The sequence below is a fragment of the Salmo salar genome, chromosome ssa23 (genome assembly GCF_905237065.1).
Source record: "Salmo salar chromosome ssa23, Ssal_v3.1, whole genome shotgun sequence".
In the NCBI taxonomy this organism is placed as follows: Eukaryota; Metazoa; Chordata; class Actinopteri; order Salmoniformes; family Salmonidae; genus Salmo; species Salmo salar.
The window spans coordinates 50,122,711-50,140,210 of NC_059464.1; the positions used below are offsets into that span (position 1 = coordinate 50,122,711).

The window sequence follows — 17,500 nt, forward strand, 5'->3', positions numbered from 1 at the left end:
ATACAACAGGTGTAGTAGACCTCACAGTGAAATGCTGAATACAACAGGTGTAGTAGACCTCACAGTGAAATGCTGAATACAACAGGTGTAGTAGACCTCACAGTGAAATGCTGAATACAACAGGTGTAGTAGACCTTACAGTGAAATGCTGAATACAACAGGTGTAGTAGACCTCACAGTGAAATGCTTAATACAACAGGTGTAGTAGACCTTACAGTGAAATGCTGAATACAACAGGTGTAGTAGACCTCACAGTGAAATGCTGAATACAACAGGTGTAGTAGACCTCACAGTGAAATGCTGAATACAACAGGTGTAGTAGACCTCACAGTGAAATGCTGAATACAACAGGTGTAGTAGACCTCACAGTGAAATGCTGAATACAACAGGTGTAGTAGACCTCACAGTGAAATGCTGAATACAACAGGTGTAGTAGACCTCACAGTGAAATGCTGAATACAACAGGTGTAGTAGACCTCACAGTGAAATGCTGAATACAACAGGTGTAGTAGACCTCACAGTGAAATGCTTAATACAACAGGTGTAGTAGACCTCACAGTGAAATGCTGAATACAACAGGTGTAGTAGACCTCACAGTGAAATGCTGAATACAACAGGTGTAGTAGACCTTACAGTGAAATGCTGAATACAACAGGTGTAGTAGACCTCACAGTGAAATGCTGAATACAACAGGTGTAGTAGACCTCACAGTGAAATGCTGAATACAACAGGTGTAGTAGACCTCACAGTGAAATGCTGAATACAACAGGTGTAGTAGACCTTACAGTGAAATGCTGAATACAACAGGTGTAGTAGACCTCACAGTGAAATGCTTAATACAACAGGTGTAGTAGACCTTACAGTGAAATGCTGAATACAACAGGTGTAGTAGACCTCACAGTGAAATGCTGAATACAACAGGTGTAGTAGACCTCACAGTGAAATGCTGAATACAACAGGTGTAGTAGACCTCGCAGTGAAATGCTGAATACAACAGGTGTAGTAGACCTCACAGTGAAATGCTGAATACAACAGGTGTAGTAGACCTCACAGTGAAATGCTGAATACAACAGGTGTAGTAGACCTCACAGTGAAATGCTGAATACAACAGGTGTAGTAGACCTCACAGTGAAATGCTGAATACAACAGGTGTAGTAGACCTTACAGTGAAATGCTGAATACAACAGGTGTAGTAGACCTCACAGTGAAATGCTGAATACAACAGGTGTAGTAGACCTCACAGTGAAATGCTGAATACAACAGGTGTAGTAGACCTCACAGTGAAATGCTGAATACAACAGGTGTAGTAGACCTTACAGTGAAATGCTGAATACAACAGGTGTAGTAGACCTCACAGTGAAATGCTTAATACAACAGGTGTAGTAGACCTTACAGTGAAATGCTGAATACAACAGGTGTAGTAGACCTCACAGTGAAATGCTGAATACAACAGGTGTAGTAGACCTCACAGTGAAATGCTGAATACAACAGGTGTAGTAGACCTCACAGTGAAATGCTGAATACAACAGGTGTAGTAGACCTCACAGTGAAATGCTGAATACAACAGGTGTAGTAGACCTCACAGTGAAATGCTGAATACAACAGGTGTAGTAGACCTCACAGTGAAATGCTGAATACAACAGGTGTAGTAGACCTCACAGTGAAATGCTGAATACAACAGGTGTAGTAGACCTCACAGTGAAATGCTTAATACAACAGGTGTAGTAGACCTCACAGTGAAATGCTGAATACAACAGGTGTAGTAGACCTCACAGTGAAATGCTGAATACAACAGGTGTAGTAGACCTTACAGTGAAATGCTGAATACAACAGGTGTAGTAGACCTCACAGTGAAATGCTGAATACAACAGGTGTAGTAGACCTCACAGTGAAATGCTGAATACAACAGGTGTAGTAGACCTCACAGTGAAATGCTGAATACAACAGGTGTAGTAGACCTTACAGTGAAATGCTGAATACAACAGGTGTAGTAGACCTCACAGTGAAATGCTTAATACAACAGGTGTAGTAGACCTTACAGTGAAATGCTGAATACAACAGGTGTAGTAGACCTCACAGTGAAATGCTGAATACAACAGGTGTAGTAGACCTCACAGTGAAATGCTGAATACAACAGGTGTAGTAGACCTCACAGTGAAATGCTGAATACAACAGGTGTAGTAGACCTCACAGTGAAATGCTGAATACAACAGGTGTAGTAGACCTTACAGTGAAATGCTGAATACAACAGGTGTAGTAGACCTCACAGTGAAATGCTGAATACAACAGGTGTAGTAGACCTCACAGTGAAATGCTGAATACAACAGGTGTAGTAGACCTCACAGTGAAATGCTGAATACAACAGGTGTAGTAGACCTTACAGTGAAATGCTGAATACAACAGGTGTAGTAGACCTCACAGTGAAATGCTGAATACAACAGGTGTAGTAGACCTTACAGTGAAATGCTGAATACAACAGGTGTAGTAGACCTCACAGTGAAATGCTGAATACAACAGGTGTAGTAGACCTCACAGTGAAATGCTGAATACAACAGGTGTAGTAGACCTCACAGTGAAATGCTGAATACAACAGGTGTAGTAGACCTCACAGTGAAATGCTGAATACAACAGGTGTAGTAGACCTCACAGTGAAATGCTGAATACAACAGGTGTAGTAGACCTTACAGTGAAATGCTGAATACAACAGGTGTAGTAGACCTACACACACACACACACCTCATTCCAGGGTTTTTCTTTATTTGTACTATTTTCTACATTGTAGAATAATAGTGAGGACATCAAACCATATTACACAACCTCCAGGCCGCTTAGTGGGACTATCACTTGTTTTTCAACAGGACAATGACCCAACACACCTCCAGACTGTGTAAGGGCTATTTGGACCAAGAAGGAGAGTGATGGAGTGCTGCATCAGATGACCTGGCCTCCACAATCACACGACCTCAACCCAATTGAGATGGTTTGGGATGAGTCGGACCGCAGAGTGAAGGAAAAGCAGCATATGTGGGAACTCCATCAAGACTGTCGGAAAAGCATTCCAGGTGAAGCTGGTTGAGAGAATGCCAAGAATGTGCAAAGCTGTCAAGGCACAGGGTGGCTACTTTGAAGAATCTAAAATAGAACAGGAAGCAGAATAGGCTCTATGCATTATGCTGTAGAACAGGAAGCAGAATAGGCTCTATGCATTACGATGTGGAACAGGAAGCAGAATAGGCTCTATGCATTATGCTGTAGAACAGGAAGCAGAATAGGCTCTATGCATTACGATGTAGAACAGGAAGCAGAATAAGAGCTGATGCATTACGATGTAAAACAGGAAGCAGAATAGGCTCTATGCATTACGATGTAGAACAGGAAGCAGAATAGGCGCCGATGGATTATGATGTGGAACAGGAAGCAGAATAGGCTCTATGCATTATGCTGTAGAACAGGAAGCAGAATAGGCTCTATGCATTACGATGTAGAACAGGAAGCAGAATAGGCTCTATGCATTATGCTGTAGAACAGGAAGCAGAATAGGCTCTATGCATTACGATGTGGAACAGGAAGCAGAATAGGCTCTATGCATTACGATGTAAAACAGGAAGCAGAATAGGCTCTATGCATTACGATGTGGAACAGGAAGCAGAATAGGCTCTATGCATTACGATGTAGAACAGGAAGCAGAATAGGCTCTATGCATTACGATGTGGAACAGGAAGCAGAATAGGCTCTATGCATTACAATGTTTAACAGGAAGCAGAATAGGCGCTGATGCATTACGATGTAGAACAGGAAGCAGAATAGGCTCTATGCATTACGATGTAGAACAGGAAGCAGAATAGGCTCTATGCATTACAATGTAGAACAGGAAGCAGAATAGGCTCTATGCATTAAGATGTAGAACAGGAAGCAGAATAAGAGCTGATGCATTACGATGTAAAACAGGAAGCAGAATAGGCTCTATGCATTACGATGTGGAACAGGAAGCAGAATAGGCTCTATGCATTAAGATGTGGAACAGGAAGCAGAATAGTCTCTATGCATTAAGATGTGGAACAGGAAGCAGAATAGGCTCTATGCATTATAATGTAGAACAGGAAGCAGAATAGGCTCTATGCATTACAATGTTTAACAGGAAGCAGAATAGGCTCTATGCATTACGATGTAGAACAGGAAGCAGAATAGGCTCTATGCATTACGATGTGGAACAGGAAGCAGAATAGGCTCTATGCATTACGATGTGGAACAGTAAGCAGAATAGGCTCTATGCATTATAATGTAGAACCGGAAGCAGAATAGGCTCTATGCATTATAATGTAGAACAGGAAGCAGAATAGGCTCTATGCATTAAGATGTGGAACAGGAAGCAGAATAGGCTCTATGCATTATAATGTAGAACAGGAAGCAGAATAGGCTCTATGCATTACGATGTAGAACAGGAAGCAGAATGTAGAACAGGAAGCAGAATAGGCTCTATGCATTAAGATGTGGAACAGGAAGCAGAATAGTCTCTATGCATTAAGATGTGGAACAGGAAGCAGAATAGGCTCTATGCATTATAATGTAGAACAGGAAGCAGAATAGGCTCTATGCATTACAATGTTTAACAGGAAGCAGAATAGGCTCTATGCATTACGATGTAGAACAGGAAGCAGAATAGGCTCTATGCATTACGATGTGGAACAGGAAGCAGAATAGGCTCTATGCATTACGATGTGGAACAGTAAGCAGAATAGGCTCTATGCATTATAATGTAGAACCGGAAGCAGAATAGGCTCTATGCATTATAATGTAGAACAGGAAGCAGAATAGGCTCTATGCATTAAGATGTGGAACAGGAAGCAGAATAGGCTCTATGCATTATAATGTAGAACAGGAAGCAGAATAGGCTCTATGCATTACGATGTAGAACAGGAAGCAGAATGTAGAACAGGAAGCAGAATAGGCTCTATGCATTACAATGTAGAACAGGAAGCAGAATAGGCTCTATGCATTACACTACTTCCCACATTCTTAGAACGTTCGGAATGTGCGTAAGGGCTACAGGAAGCTCTTCTACAGTGTTCAGAGGTCCTCAGATCCAGACCTGGGCTAATGTAATGTCATCTATTGTTTCTGTTCTCAACAACGACCAACAATGTTCACACACTGGCTCCAGACAGTTATAGGACACCCTGAAGCACTAAAGGTCTGGAGGGTAATTCCAAATTGTAGAACAAGTGGCCCACACACACGTCAATGAGAGATGCACGCTGATACCGATTATTGGAGGACCAAAAAACAGCCGATACCGATTAATCGGCCGATTTTTATATATATATATATATATATTTGTAAAAGTGCCAACTACAACAATACTGAATGAAGACTTTTATTTTAACTTAATATAATATATAAATAAAATCAATTTAGTCTCAAATAAATAATGAAACATGTTCAATTTGGTTTAAATAATACAAAAACAAAGTGTTGGAGAAGGAAGTAAAAGTGCAATATTTGCCATGTAAGAAAGCTAACGTTTAAGTTCCTTGCTCAGAACATGAGAACATATGAAAGCTGGTGGTTCCTTTTAACATGAGTCTTCAATATTCCCAGGTAAGAAGTTTTAGGTTGTAGTTATTATAGGAATTATAGGACTATTTCTCTCTATACCATTTGTATTTCATATACCTTTGACTATTGAATGTTCTTATAGGCACTTTAGTATTACCGGCCTAATCTTGGGAGTTGATATGCTTGAAGTCATAAACAGCTCTGTGAAGCAAGCACAGCGAAGAGCTGCTGGCAAACGCAGTAAAGTGCTGTCTGAATGAACGCTTACGAGCCTGCTGCTGCCTACCACCGCTCAGTCAGACTGCTCTATCAAATATCAAATCATAGACTTTATTATAATAAACACACAGAAATACGAGCCTTTGGTCATTAATATGGTCAAATTCAGAAATGATAATTTCAAAAACAAAACGTTTATTCTTTCAGTGAAATACATAACCGTTCCGTATTTTATCTAACGGGTGGCATCCATATGTCTAAATATTACTGTTACATTGCACAACCTTCAATGTTATGTCATAATTATGTCAAATTCTGGCAAATTAATTTCAGCCTTTGTTATGAAGAAATAGTCTTCACACAGTTCGCAATGAGCCAGGCGGCCCAAACTGCTGCATTTACCCCGACTCTGCTTGCACTGAACTTAAGAGAAGTGACACAATTTCCCTAGTTAATATTGCCTGCTAACATGCATTTCTTTTAACTAAATATACAGGTTTAAAAATATATACTTGTATATTGATTTTAATAAAGGCGTCGATGTTTATGGCTAGGTACATACTAGGTGCAACGACAGTGCTTTTTTCGCGAATGCGCTTTTATTAAATCATCCCCCGTTTGGCGAAGTTGAAGTAGGCTGTGATTCGATGAAAAATTAACAAGCACCACATTAATTATATGCAACGCAGGACAAGCTAGTTATTAACCTAGTAATATCATCAACCATGTGTAGTTAAGATTGATCGTATTTTTATAAGATATGTTTAATGCTAGCTAGCACCTTATCTTGGCTCCTTGCTGCACTCGCGTAACAGGTAGTCAGCCTGCCACGCAGGATCCTCATGGAGTGCAATGTAATCGGCGTCCAAAAAGGCAGAATACCGATTGTTATGAAAACCGTCCCTAAATCGGTCGACCTCTAGTTTGTTGGGCTATATGTGTGGTATATATCGGTCATTATGAGCCTTGATGAATAAGGTGTGTTTGTTGGGCTATATATGTGGTATACCGGTTATACAGAAATGAGTAATAAATACACAGCCTGTAGCTACAACCCCAGTTCCATGGTTTCCGACTACAGACACACATTCCTTTGTGCTTGACATGTCAAAGTATATCCTCAGTGGATAACTAGACATCGAGGTAAGCCTAGTCTATATTCCAGGTTAAAAACACCAATAAAAAAAGGTCTAAATTCAGTGGTATGACATTCTCGTGATTGAGATCATAAAATACTGAATAAAATGCTCAGAGTCACATTCCTCCAGCGAGGAAAGGCCACGGTCCTAGTAATTACTCCACTATGGGAACAACTCATTTTATCATATATGTCATGATGATAATGTTGTTGTGTTTTAAGCGTCGGTCTTTCACAAGCATATATATATATATATATATATATAGTAGATATCTAGTTACCTATAAGGCGGTATTTAGTACACGTCTTCTGTAACAAAAACATTTACATGAATGACATCGCATAACGTTATTTAAAAATGTAAAATATAGGTAGTTGGAGCAACTAGTTATGGTTTCAGTAACTAAATTGTGGTAATTTCACCAAGTCGCTGGTTATCTAGCTGGATGTTTAGCTATCTGGTTATTTCCTGACGCTAGCTAACTAGCTAACTAGCTAGCCAACAAATTAAAAGACAGAATTATCAGCGGATTTATGTTAACATTATTAAAAAGGAATATTAAAAAAGACAATAGCCTAATATATGTATAATACAAAATCATATCCAAAAGCACTCATTTTACTTAAAAAAAGATATGAAGCTGACGTTTAACTTTACTGCGAAATGTGTAGCTAGCTAGCGGCTAACGTAGATTAGCATCAAGCGCTAGCATAGCCTGGCGAACCACTAGCACTAGCTAGCTCGTATGAAACCATGACGAAGTTAAACATTTTTATGGACAGGTAACGTTTTGGTCTGATTTACCTTTGAATAAGTAATCATACTCGTCATCTCTGTTGCCCATCTTGAATCCCCAAAAAAATGAAGGCGAGGTCCCCGATCCAATATTGGTACCTTTCCTTTCTCCCTCGGTTCCTACTATCCCGTCTGGGTACAGCAAATGCACTGTCTTCCACGGTATCTGCTGCACTGTCTTCCACGGTATCTGCTGCAACTCCAACTGCACTGTCTTCCACGGTATCTGCTGCACTGTCTTCCACGGTATCTGCTGCACTGTCTTCCACTGTATCTGCTGCACTGTCTTCCACTGTATCTGCTGCACTGTCTTCCACGGTATCTGCTGCACTGTCTTCCACTGTATCTGCTGCACTGTCTTCCACTGTATCTGCTGCACTGTCTTCCACGGTATCTGCTGCACTGTCTTCCACGGTATCTGCTGCACTGTCTTCCACGGTATCTGCTGCAACTCCAACTGCACTGTCTTCCACGGTATCTGCTGCACTGTCTTCCACGGTATCTGCTGCAACTCCAACTGCACTGTCTTCCACGGTATCTGCTGCACTGTCTTCCACGGTATCTGCTGCAACTCCAACTGCACTGTCTTCCACGGTATCTGCTGCAACTCCAACTGCACTGTCTTCCACGGTATCTGCTGCACTGTCTTCCACGGTATCTGCTGCAACTCCAACTGCAATGTCTTCCACGGTATCTGCTGCAACTCCAACTGCACTGTCTTCCACGGTATCTGCTGCACTGTCTTCCACGGTATCTGCTGCAACTCCAACTGCACTGTCTTCCACGGTATCTGCTGCACTGTCTTCCACGGTATCTGCTGCAACTCCAACTGCAATGTCTTCCACGGTATCTGCTGCAACTCCAACTGCACTGTCTTCCACGGTATCTGCTGCACTGTCTTCCACGGTATCTGCTGCAATGTCTTCCACTGTATCTGCTGCAATGTCTTCCACGGTATCTGCTGCACTGTCTTCCACGGTATCTGCTGCACTGTCTTCCACTGTATCTGCTGCACTGTCTTCCACGGTATCTGCTGCAATGTCTTCCACTGTATCTGCTGCAATGTCTTCCACTGTATCTGCTGCAATGTCTTCCACGGTATCTGCTGCACTGTCCTCCACGGTATCTGCTGCAACTCGGACCTAGTCAGTTTTAACAAGCGAGTTTTAGCAAACGCCCCATTTCCGGATCGAGGGTTTGGTATTGATAACGCGTCTCATTTTTTCTTTCATGCGAAACGAAATCCTTTTATTGAATATATATATATATATTATATATTATAGCATAGTTCTTGTTTTTGTATGACAGCCAGCTAGTCATGGACAATGACAGAAATAAGCTGTAAATTACTTATTAATACCTTATAGATTTCTTGTCTACTATACGGTTCTATGGTGTAATGGTTAGCACTCAGGACTCTGAATCCTGCGATCCGAGTTCAAATCTCGGTAGGACCTGTATTTTTAGTTTTTGTTGAGTTTCTTATCGGTGAGTCAAAAACAGTGGCAGACTTAGTGATTATAAGGAGATTGAATTTTCAGTTTAAAAAAAAAGTGGCAGTCTGCAGTTGCTAAATCCATTTATTTTGGGTGATTTATCAATTAATATAATACCCATTGATTCTTGTATAATCTAAATGTCTCATGCATTGTTTTATGCCGCGTTCAAGTGATAGTCTGAACTAGGAAACTCGGAAATGTACGACATGCTAACTAGTTAGAGTTATACACAAGCCTGCATTTAACAAATCCGCAAATCGGACATTTTACCGACTCAACGTTAGCTGAGCCAGTGACTGAAATGATCTTTAACTTAAAACGATGCTGTTATTTAACCAAGATTCGTGTTGAATCTTCTAACAAAACTTAGCTCTACCATGCTACTGTAGCGAGTAGTGCTAATGCTAACATTACTATGAGTTTTCATTTCATCATTTAGCAGCTGTTCTTCTGTCACAAAGTCATTGCAGTAGCATCTGCTATGCTCAGCTGACTCAACGATACGGATCGCGGAGAAACATGCTGATTCACGGACTGATTACAATCAGTTCCTCTTAATTGTGGGGCTGCATTGTCTACAACGTCGGCGTCATTTAAAACAGGCCAAGCAAGCTTTTTATGTCAGTGAATAAAGAGCTAGCAAGCTACACTACACTACATGACCAAAAGTATGTGGTCGCCTGCTCGTCGAACATCTCATTCCAAAAATCATGGGTTTTAATATGGAGTTGGTCCCCCCCTTTGCTGCTATAACAGCCTCCACCCTTCAGGGAAGTCATTCATATGGAGTTAGTCCCCCCCCCTTTGCTGCTATAACAGACTCCACTCTTCAAGGAAGTCATTAATATGGAGTTGGTCCCCCCTTTGCTGCTATAACAGCCTCCACTCTTCTGGGAAGTCATTAATATGGAGTTGGTCCCCCCCTTTGCTGCTATAACAGCCTCCACTCTTCTGGGAAGGCTTTCCACTAGATGTTGGAACATTGCTGCAGGGACTTGCTTCCATTCCGCCACAAGAGCATTAGTGATGTTGGCCAATTCGTCCCAAAGGTGTTCAATGGGGTTGAGGTCAGGGCTCTGTGCAGGCCAGTCAAGTTCTTCTTCCAGTGCAAGACCATTATTCCTCCTCCACCAAACTTTACAGTTGGCTCTATGCATTTGGGCAGGTAGCGTTCTCCTGGCATCCGCCAAACCCAGATTGGTCCGTCGGACTGCCAGATGGTGAAGCGTGATTCATGACTCCAGAGAACGCGTTTCCACTGCTCCAGAGTCCAATGGCGGCGAGCTTTACACCACTCCAGCCGACGCTTGGCATTGGGCATGGTGATCTTAGGCTTGTGTGCGGCTGCTCGGCCACGGAAACCCATTTCATGAAGCTCCCGACGAGCAGTTCTTGTGCTGACGTTTCTTCCAGAGGCAGTTTGGAACTCGCTAGTGGAGTGTTGCAACCGAGGACAGATGATTTTTTACACGTTACGCGCTTTTCAGCACTGTGCAGTCTCGTTCTGTGAGCTTGTGTTGCCTACCACTTCGAGGCTGTGCCGTTGTTACTCCTAGACGTTTCCACTTCACTATAAACAGCACTTACAGTTGAGGCCGGGCCAAACCCGACGGTGGGCAAATTGCCCGCTGCCCTATGGGACTCAATGGGACCAAACACTTGCGGTTCTGATACAGCCTGGAATGCAGCCAATGCATTAAGTGTGGAGACGGGACCAATTGTAGTCGAAGATTCCTGATGTTTTGACGCCCTCCGTTTGGTGCGAAGCAGACCCGGTGGTGAGCGTGGTGAAACAGAGGACCCACTGACAGTCCTTTTTGAGTCAAGAGTCAAGAGTCTCTACAGGACAAATTCATGGTTAGGATACAGCAGTTAACATGTTAGAGCTTCTGTCCCGAATCCTCTGAGCTGTTTCAGGTGCAACGTTTATGGTCATGTTGCAGGAGGGAAATTCCCCGATGTGTGCAAGAGGGCATGGGACATAAGATTGTGTCGTTTCGGTGTGGATAAAGTTGTGTGTGTCAATTGTAGGTGTGCTCATGTTACTGGGGATCGGAAGTGTCCTGTGTGAGAGAGAGAGGCAGGTTGAGGTGGCCAGAGTCAGAGTAGTACAGAAGGTGTCGTATGTTGAGGCAGTGAAGAAACTAGAGGAGGATAGATCTGTGCCAAAAACCAATCCGTGGATGTGGAAATCAAGACCGGTCCAGAACTGCACCAAAAAAAAATCACATCCAAAAGACTTCGGTGTCGGTCCTTGCTTATTGAGGAGTCGCCTACAGTGTTGCCTGAAATATAATTTTATGAATTCCCTGATCTATGTGGTAAGCCTACAGTTTGTAAAATACCAACAACAACAAAAATACATCAGTTTTTTACTTACTGGGGTGTAGCCATTTTATCCCCAATGGAATTTTATGAATGTCCATCCATGTAGTAGACGCACCGTTTTGTAAAAAACAGGCCGTTGCATTCCCTTATAAGTCCTGATTCCTGTGACTAATCAATTTGGCTGTTTAAAGCTCTGAATATATTCAGCTACTCAACTTTATCAGGAGTTAACGCGAGCCTATCTGCAATGTGTTTACACAGCGGGAAACGCATAACTATTGTCAAAATACACCGATACAAACTGGAATCCACTGATCATGACAAATGGGGTGTAAAGTCCTGGACAACAGTTGTGATTGTACATTCCATATTGTCCATTTTACTTTGACCTGTCCTGTTTTTATGATAGGTTGTTTGTTAACATCAATGAATCAATCAAATGTATTTATAAAGCCCTTCTTACATCAGCTGATATCTCAAAGTGCTGTACAGAAACCCAGCCTAAAACCCCCAAACAGCAAGCAATGCAGGGGTAGAAGCACGGTGGCTAGGAAAAATCTCCCTAGAAAGGAATGAACCTAGGAAGAAACCTAGAGAGGAACCAGGCTATGAGGGGTGACCAGTCCTCTTCTGGCTGTGCCGGGTGGAGATTATAAGAGTACATGGCCATTAAGGCCAGATCATTCTTCAAGATGTTCAATCGTTCACAGATGACCAGCAGGGTCAAATAATAATAATCACAGTGGTTATACAGGGTGCAACAGGTCAGCACCTCAGGAGTAAGTGTCAGTTGGCTTTTCATAGCCGAGCATTCAGAGTTAGAGACAGCAGGTGAGCTAGAGAGAGAGAGTCGAAAACAGCAGGTCTGGGACAAGGTAGCACGTCCGGTGAACAGGTCAGGGTTCCATAGCCGCAGGCAGAACAGTTGAAACTGGAGCAGCAGCACAACCAGGTGGACTGGGGACAGCAAGGAGTCATCAGGCCAGGTAGTCCTAAGGCATGGTCCTAGGGTTCAGGTCCTCCGGGAGTAGAGGGAGAGAATTAAAGGGAACATACTTAAAGTCACAAAGGACGACCAGATTAGTGGCCCCATCCGACGATACCCCCGGACAGGGCCAACCACGCTGGATATAACCCCACCCACAGATTAGCCTTAACGTCGGTAGCCCTGCCCCCTGGTAAACAGTGTATGATCGTTGGATGATTCGTTTTAAGTCTTAATATTGCGGGTAATGGAGTCGCCAATGACTAGGGTTTTCAATTTGTCAGAGTTAATGGTGGGAGCCTTCGGTGGCTCAGACCCCACAACGGGAGGAGTAGAGACCAGAGAAGGCTCGGCCTTTGACTCTGACTCGTTGCTTAATGGGGAGAACCGGTTGAAAGTTTCTGTCGGCTGAATGAGCGACACCGGTTGAGCATTCCTACAGCGTTTCTTTCCAGAAGCCTTGAAAAAAATTGTCCGGTGCGAGAAGATTTATACAACTACCTGTACTTACTGGAGGCACAGACGCTGTTTCATCCTTTCCTAAACTTAAATTACCCTTGCCTAACGATTGCATCTGAAGCTGGGCTTGCAACACGGCTATCCTCACCATAAGGTGATCGTTCTCCTGTATATTATGAGTACAGCGACTACAATTGAATGGCATAGTGTTAATGTTACCACTTAGCTTTTTTGGCTGGTGGAGGTCCTGGAGAACCATGTCCAAATTAAGCGTCCGGGGTGAAAAAGTTGAAAGAAAAAAGTCGAGCGAGGAAAAAAACGAAGACGTTGGTAAATGTTGTAAAAGTAAAGCCCCAAAAGTTTGGCAAGATAGCCAAGTAGCAACAAAAAGCACAGAGGAAAGTTCAGAAGTTGAGGGAGGAGCATGACAGCGCATTCTTTGTTTGATTGAGTGCCACACACATCCCTGGGTCGCTCCTCTTTTCAGTTCGCTGCAGCTAGCGACTGGAACGAGCTGCAACAAACACTCAAACTGGACAGTTTTATCTCCATCTCTTCATTCAAAGACTCAATCATGGACACTCTTACTGTGTGATGTATTGTGTGATGTATTGTTGTCTCTCTACCTTCTTGCCCTTTCTGCTCTTGTCTGTGCCCAATAATGTTTGTACCATGTTGTGTTGCTACCATGTTGTTGTCATGTTGTGTTTCTACCATGTTGTTGTCATGTTGCTACCATGTTGTTGTCATGTTGTGTTGCTGCTATGCTGTGTTTCTACCTTGCTATGTTGTTGTCTTTATGTAGTGTTGTGGTGTGTCTCTTGTTGTGATGTGTGTTTTATCCTATATTTATATTTAATTTATTTTTTATTTTTAATCCCAGCCCACGTCCCCTACAGGAGTCCTTTTGGTAGGCCGTCATTGCAAATAATAAATTGTCCTTAACTGACTTGCCTAGTTAAATATTCAAACCAGGTACTGCAGTGACGCATCTTGCACTGAGTCACTCTGACAAACCAAACCCAACGAAGAAGAAAACAACTGGGAACTCTGGAATCTCCGACTTCCGACTTCAGTGCGTTCACGACAACTGGGAACTCTGGGAACCAAATGAAACAGACGTTCCTCCAATGTAGGAACTTGGGTCTCTAACTACAGCTCTGATTTATCGACCTCGTATTTTTCCGTGTTCCCAGTCGTCATCAACACACCATTAGTCAGACAGGAAGAGAGGCTCAACACGGTGAAAACATCTGTCTCCAGCAGGTGGCGTTATTTCGTTACTTCGTCCACCAAGAAAGTCGTTTTTTTTTTGTCAATGAGAGTTGACAAATTTGGTCAACAAAAATAATGCATTGCTTATTTGCTACCTGAGGTTAATTTGATCGAATAGAAATCTCGTAATGCTTAAGTTGTTGGACACATGACATTTCGGCAACTTTGAGACAATCCTGATCGAATATTCAAAGCACTGATTACAATAATGAGATTTATCCACCAATCCAAAGAAATGATAGACGAATCCCATTGTCAGGGGTGGAGGGACATTTATCTTGTCAGTATATCCATAATCTTTGTTTCAACCAAAGACAGTACAGTATGATGAAGACAGGCTAAAACTGTTTCTCTAAATAGAAATCTCCGATCACACTTGTTGGCGATGCCATGGCAAAGATGGCTAACTAATGCAGCATTCGTGTGCTATTTGGAACAAGGACATTTCCAATATGCTAACAGTTTGATGTTATACATGTGCCGGGTTTAAAGATATAACAAGTCGGACATCTTCGAGTTTCCGATGATGATATGAACGTGGCACAAGCTCATGCGTAAAGACATGACATCGGGTCTGCGCATGTGCAGGCCATCAAATCAATGGCACTCCTTCTTATATAAAGTTGTTTTTGACGAAATTGAAAACATGTCAGTTTGTTACTTTCACGAGGTTGGAGTAATAACATGTTCAACTACTTAATAAATATGGACAATGCAGAAACCTCTCCGCCATTTCCTGGTTGCTAAAAATCCCAGTCTGCATCACAACCGGATGTGATTTGGGAGTCCCGTAGAGCGGCGCACAATCGTCCTAGCGTCGTCCGGGTTTCGCCGGTGTAGGCGGTCATTGTTAATAAGAATTTGTTCTTTAACTGACTTGCCAAGTTTAAATGAAGGTTACATTTTTAAAAAATGTTAAAAATAAAAAATATATATGTATGTAAATATGTAATAGTTCTTATTTCAGTATAGTGTAGATAATTATTGTACTAAACCGTTGTGAAATATATTTTCCATAACCAAAGTAAAAAATGCAAAAAGGAAACTAAGAACAGGAAGCATAGAAATAGCGCACATAGAACAGATCTACTGCTTTATTACTTTCAATGAGAATGACAGATCTATATACAACAATTTTTTTTATGTGAATTTGGTCAGGTCGTCCAAAAAGTTACATATTGGAGCTTTAAGACATTGGCTCGAATCTAGGTTGTGCTTTTCGATTTTTATAAAATGAACAACTAAGGAGTCATTTTTGTTCGCTAATTTTACATCTCAAACCCCGGCTGGTCTGTTTCGCAAGAGTTCCCGGTAGTCTCGCAAGAGTTCCCGGTAGTCTCGCAAGAGTTCCCGGTAGTCTCGCAAGAGTTCCCGGTAGTCTCGCAAGCGTTCCCGGTAGTCTCGCGATGTTGCGCATCTTGAGTTTAGAAACTCTTGTGATTCAACCCCAACAGAAAACAACATATACTCTTGTAATGGTTTTATTAACAAAGTACATGTAAACAAACATTATATCGCCTCAAAACATGGTTAAAATGATAGTTTTGATATCATGTATGGTCAGTCCTTGCATCCATAGAGCTGTTATATGGCTTTGAGCGTGGTTCAATGTCTCTCTCTGACCAGGTACAAATCTGTCTTTCTGCTCCCTGAACAAGGCAGTTAACCCCACTGTTCCCCGGTAGGCCGTCATTGTAAATAAGAATTTGTTCTTAACTGACTTGCCGAGTTAAATAAAGGTTACATTTAAAATACAAAATATTAATAGAAAAATAATGGCATGGCAATATGAACACTGCCAAAATGAAATACTGTAGTAAAAAATGTGTGCACTAGCCAGTATTTTATTTAACCAGGCAAGTCAGTTTTACCTCGTCAGCTTGTCACCACAAGGCTACCTGCCGCCCCAATAATAATAACCACAGGGATGCAGTAAAACTCCGCTTTTAAAACAATATTAAAAACACAGTCACAACCTCACAATCACACGTTTTTTCTAATGGAAATATTTTCTAAAAGGAAATTTGCGAAATAAATGTAAATTGTTTTAAATGTGAGGCAGTGAATAGACCTAAAGAGATAACTGAAGGGAGACAGTAACCAGGTTATTACATTCCACTCCTGTCATTTGTTGTCTAACGTAGATTGATAAAATAATGACTACGATCAAATTTCATCACTTTAAATATTATAATTATGGAACATATAAACATTTGGCTGCGTGATCAATGTATCCTTTTATCTTATAGACATGATGTTGAATTTTCTTCACGCCTAGAATAAAAAATAAAAACACCAATTTAATTGTTTGTTTTTTTAAGTAAAAAAAAAACATGATTCAGTTTAGAAAAATTAATCGAGTGCAAATCTTCCTCTGGAACCAGGAACATTCTGGGATAACAATTACATAACTAACGTCTCTAGTAATACTATAGCTCCCCCCAAACTCAATCCCTTCAAACTACCCTTGTTAATTCATTTGATATTATTTTAGCATTATACTATAGACCTAAATATAACGTTTCACAGAGGAGCCTGTCTGGACAAATAATATAACTGAAACGAGCATAACAAATTATAAAAAAAAAAATGTTAAGTAAATCATGACGATCAGCACAATGTGCGAGGTTTGACGACAGGTTGGCAGTTTCGGGTTTTCTTTCCCGTCCTTAATGGAAGGAAGCAGGAGAAAACGTAACTCGAATGAAAGCTACTATTCTCCATATCATTATTTATCTCTAAATCCTCTCTAGCCACGTTGTAAAACATTATCTTTCCATTGACACTGCCTTTCTCACAAGGGGAATTATTACCACATCAACTCGTAACGGTATTTGTTTGTTTGTTCTACATTGTGCCAAAATTATGATTTTTGTCATTGACAATATGAATGATGTACCAATCAGCAACTACACCGTAAGAAAAAGAGTGTCAAGAAGTGGAATATCTAGTACCCAGACTAAAGAGACTCATGATAATCCTAGTCGTCGTCCATCTTCCTCCGCGTCACCAATGACGTCCGTGCGCGTTCAAGTGAACTGTGAGCGGTCACGTGGATAACGGGTCTGGGGATAAAAGCGCAAGTGTATTTATTTCGTTGGATGCGTATTATTATTATTTTTGTTGTTGGGGGGTGGTGCGGGGGGGGGGTTTCGACCCGAGACACATTATTAATTTCTTATACGAAAGAAGGGGAAATAATTCAACATAAAATGGCGAATAAATTGTCATTCAAATTGTAGGTT

At 41.6% G+C, this 17,500-nt stretch overlaps 2 protein-coding genes and 1 non-coding gene across 10 annotated transcripts in view; 2 read left to right on the top strand and 1 right to left on the bottom strand.

Annotated features, from left to right (window-relative positions):
- rab11a (RAB11a, member RAS oncogene family) overlaps positions 1 to 8,833 on the bottom strand; it is a 37,179-nt gene extending 28,346 nt beyond the window's left edge. For 5 of the 6 annotated variants that reach the window (XR_006761484.1, XR_006761482.1, XR_006761483.1 and 2 more), the window contains exon 1: positions 7,719 to 8,833. Coding sequence is in view for 2 of the 6 variants with exons in the window: in XM_045706118.1 (XP_045562074.1) it covers positions 7,719 to 7,758 (40 nt within the window). In the remaining 4 variants the exon portion in view is untranslated. The remainder of the gene's footprint in view (positions 1 to 7,718) is intronic. The other variant, XM_045706119.1, reaches the window with a different exon arrangement.
- A 261-nt stretch (positions 8,834 to 9,094) lies between these two features.
- trnaq-cug (transfer RNA glutamine (anticodon CUG)) lies at positions 9,095 to 9,166 on the top strand. The gene has a single exon. It is a non-coding gene; the product is annotated as a tRNA-Gln (tRNA).
- An 8,160-nt stretch (positions 9,167 to 17,326) lies between these two features.
- The window catches only part of dennd4a (DENN/MADD domain containing 4A), a 127,007-nt gene continuing 126,833 nt past the window's right edge, over positions 17,327 to 17,500 (top strand). For all 3 annotated transcript variants that reach the window (XM_045706298.1, XM_045706297.1, XM_045706299.1), the window contains exon 1: positions 17,327 to 17,500. This exon is cut by the window's right edge. The gene's annotated coding sequence lies outside the window, so the exon portion shown is untranslated.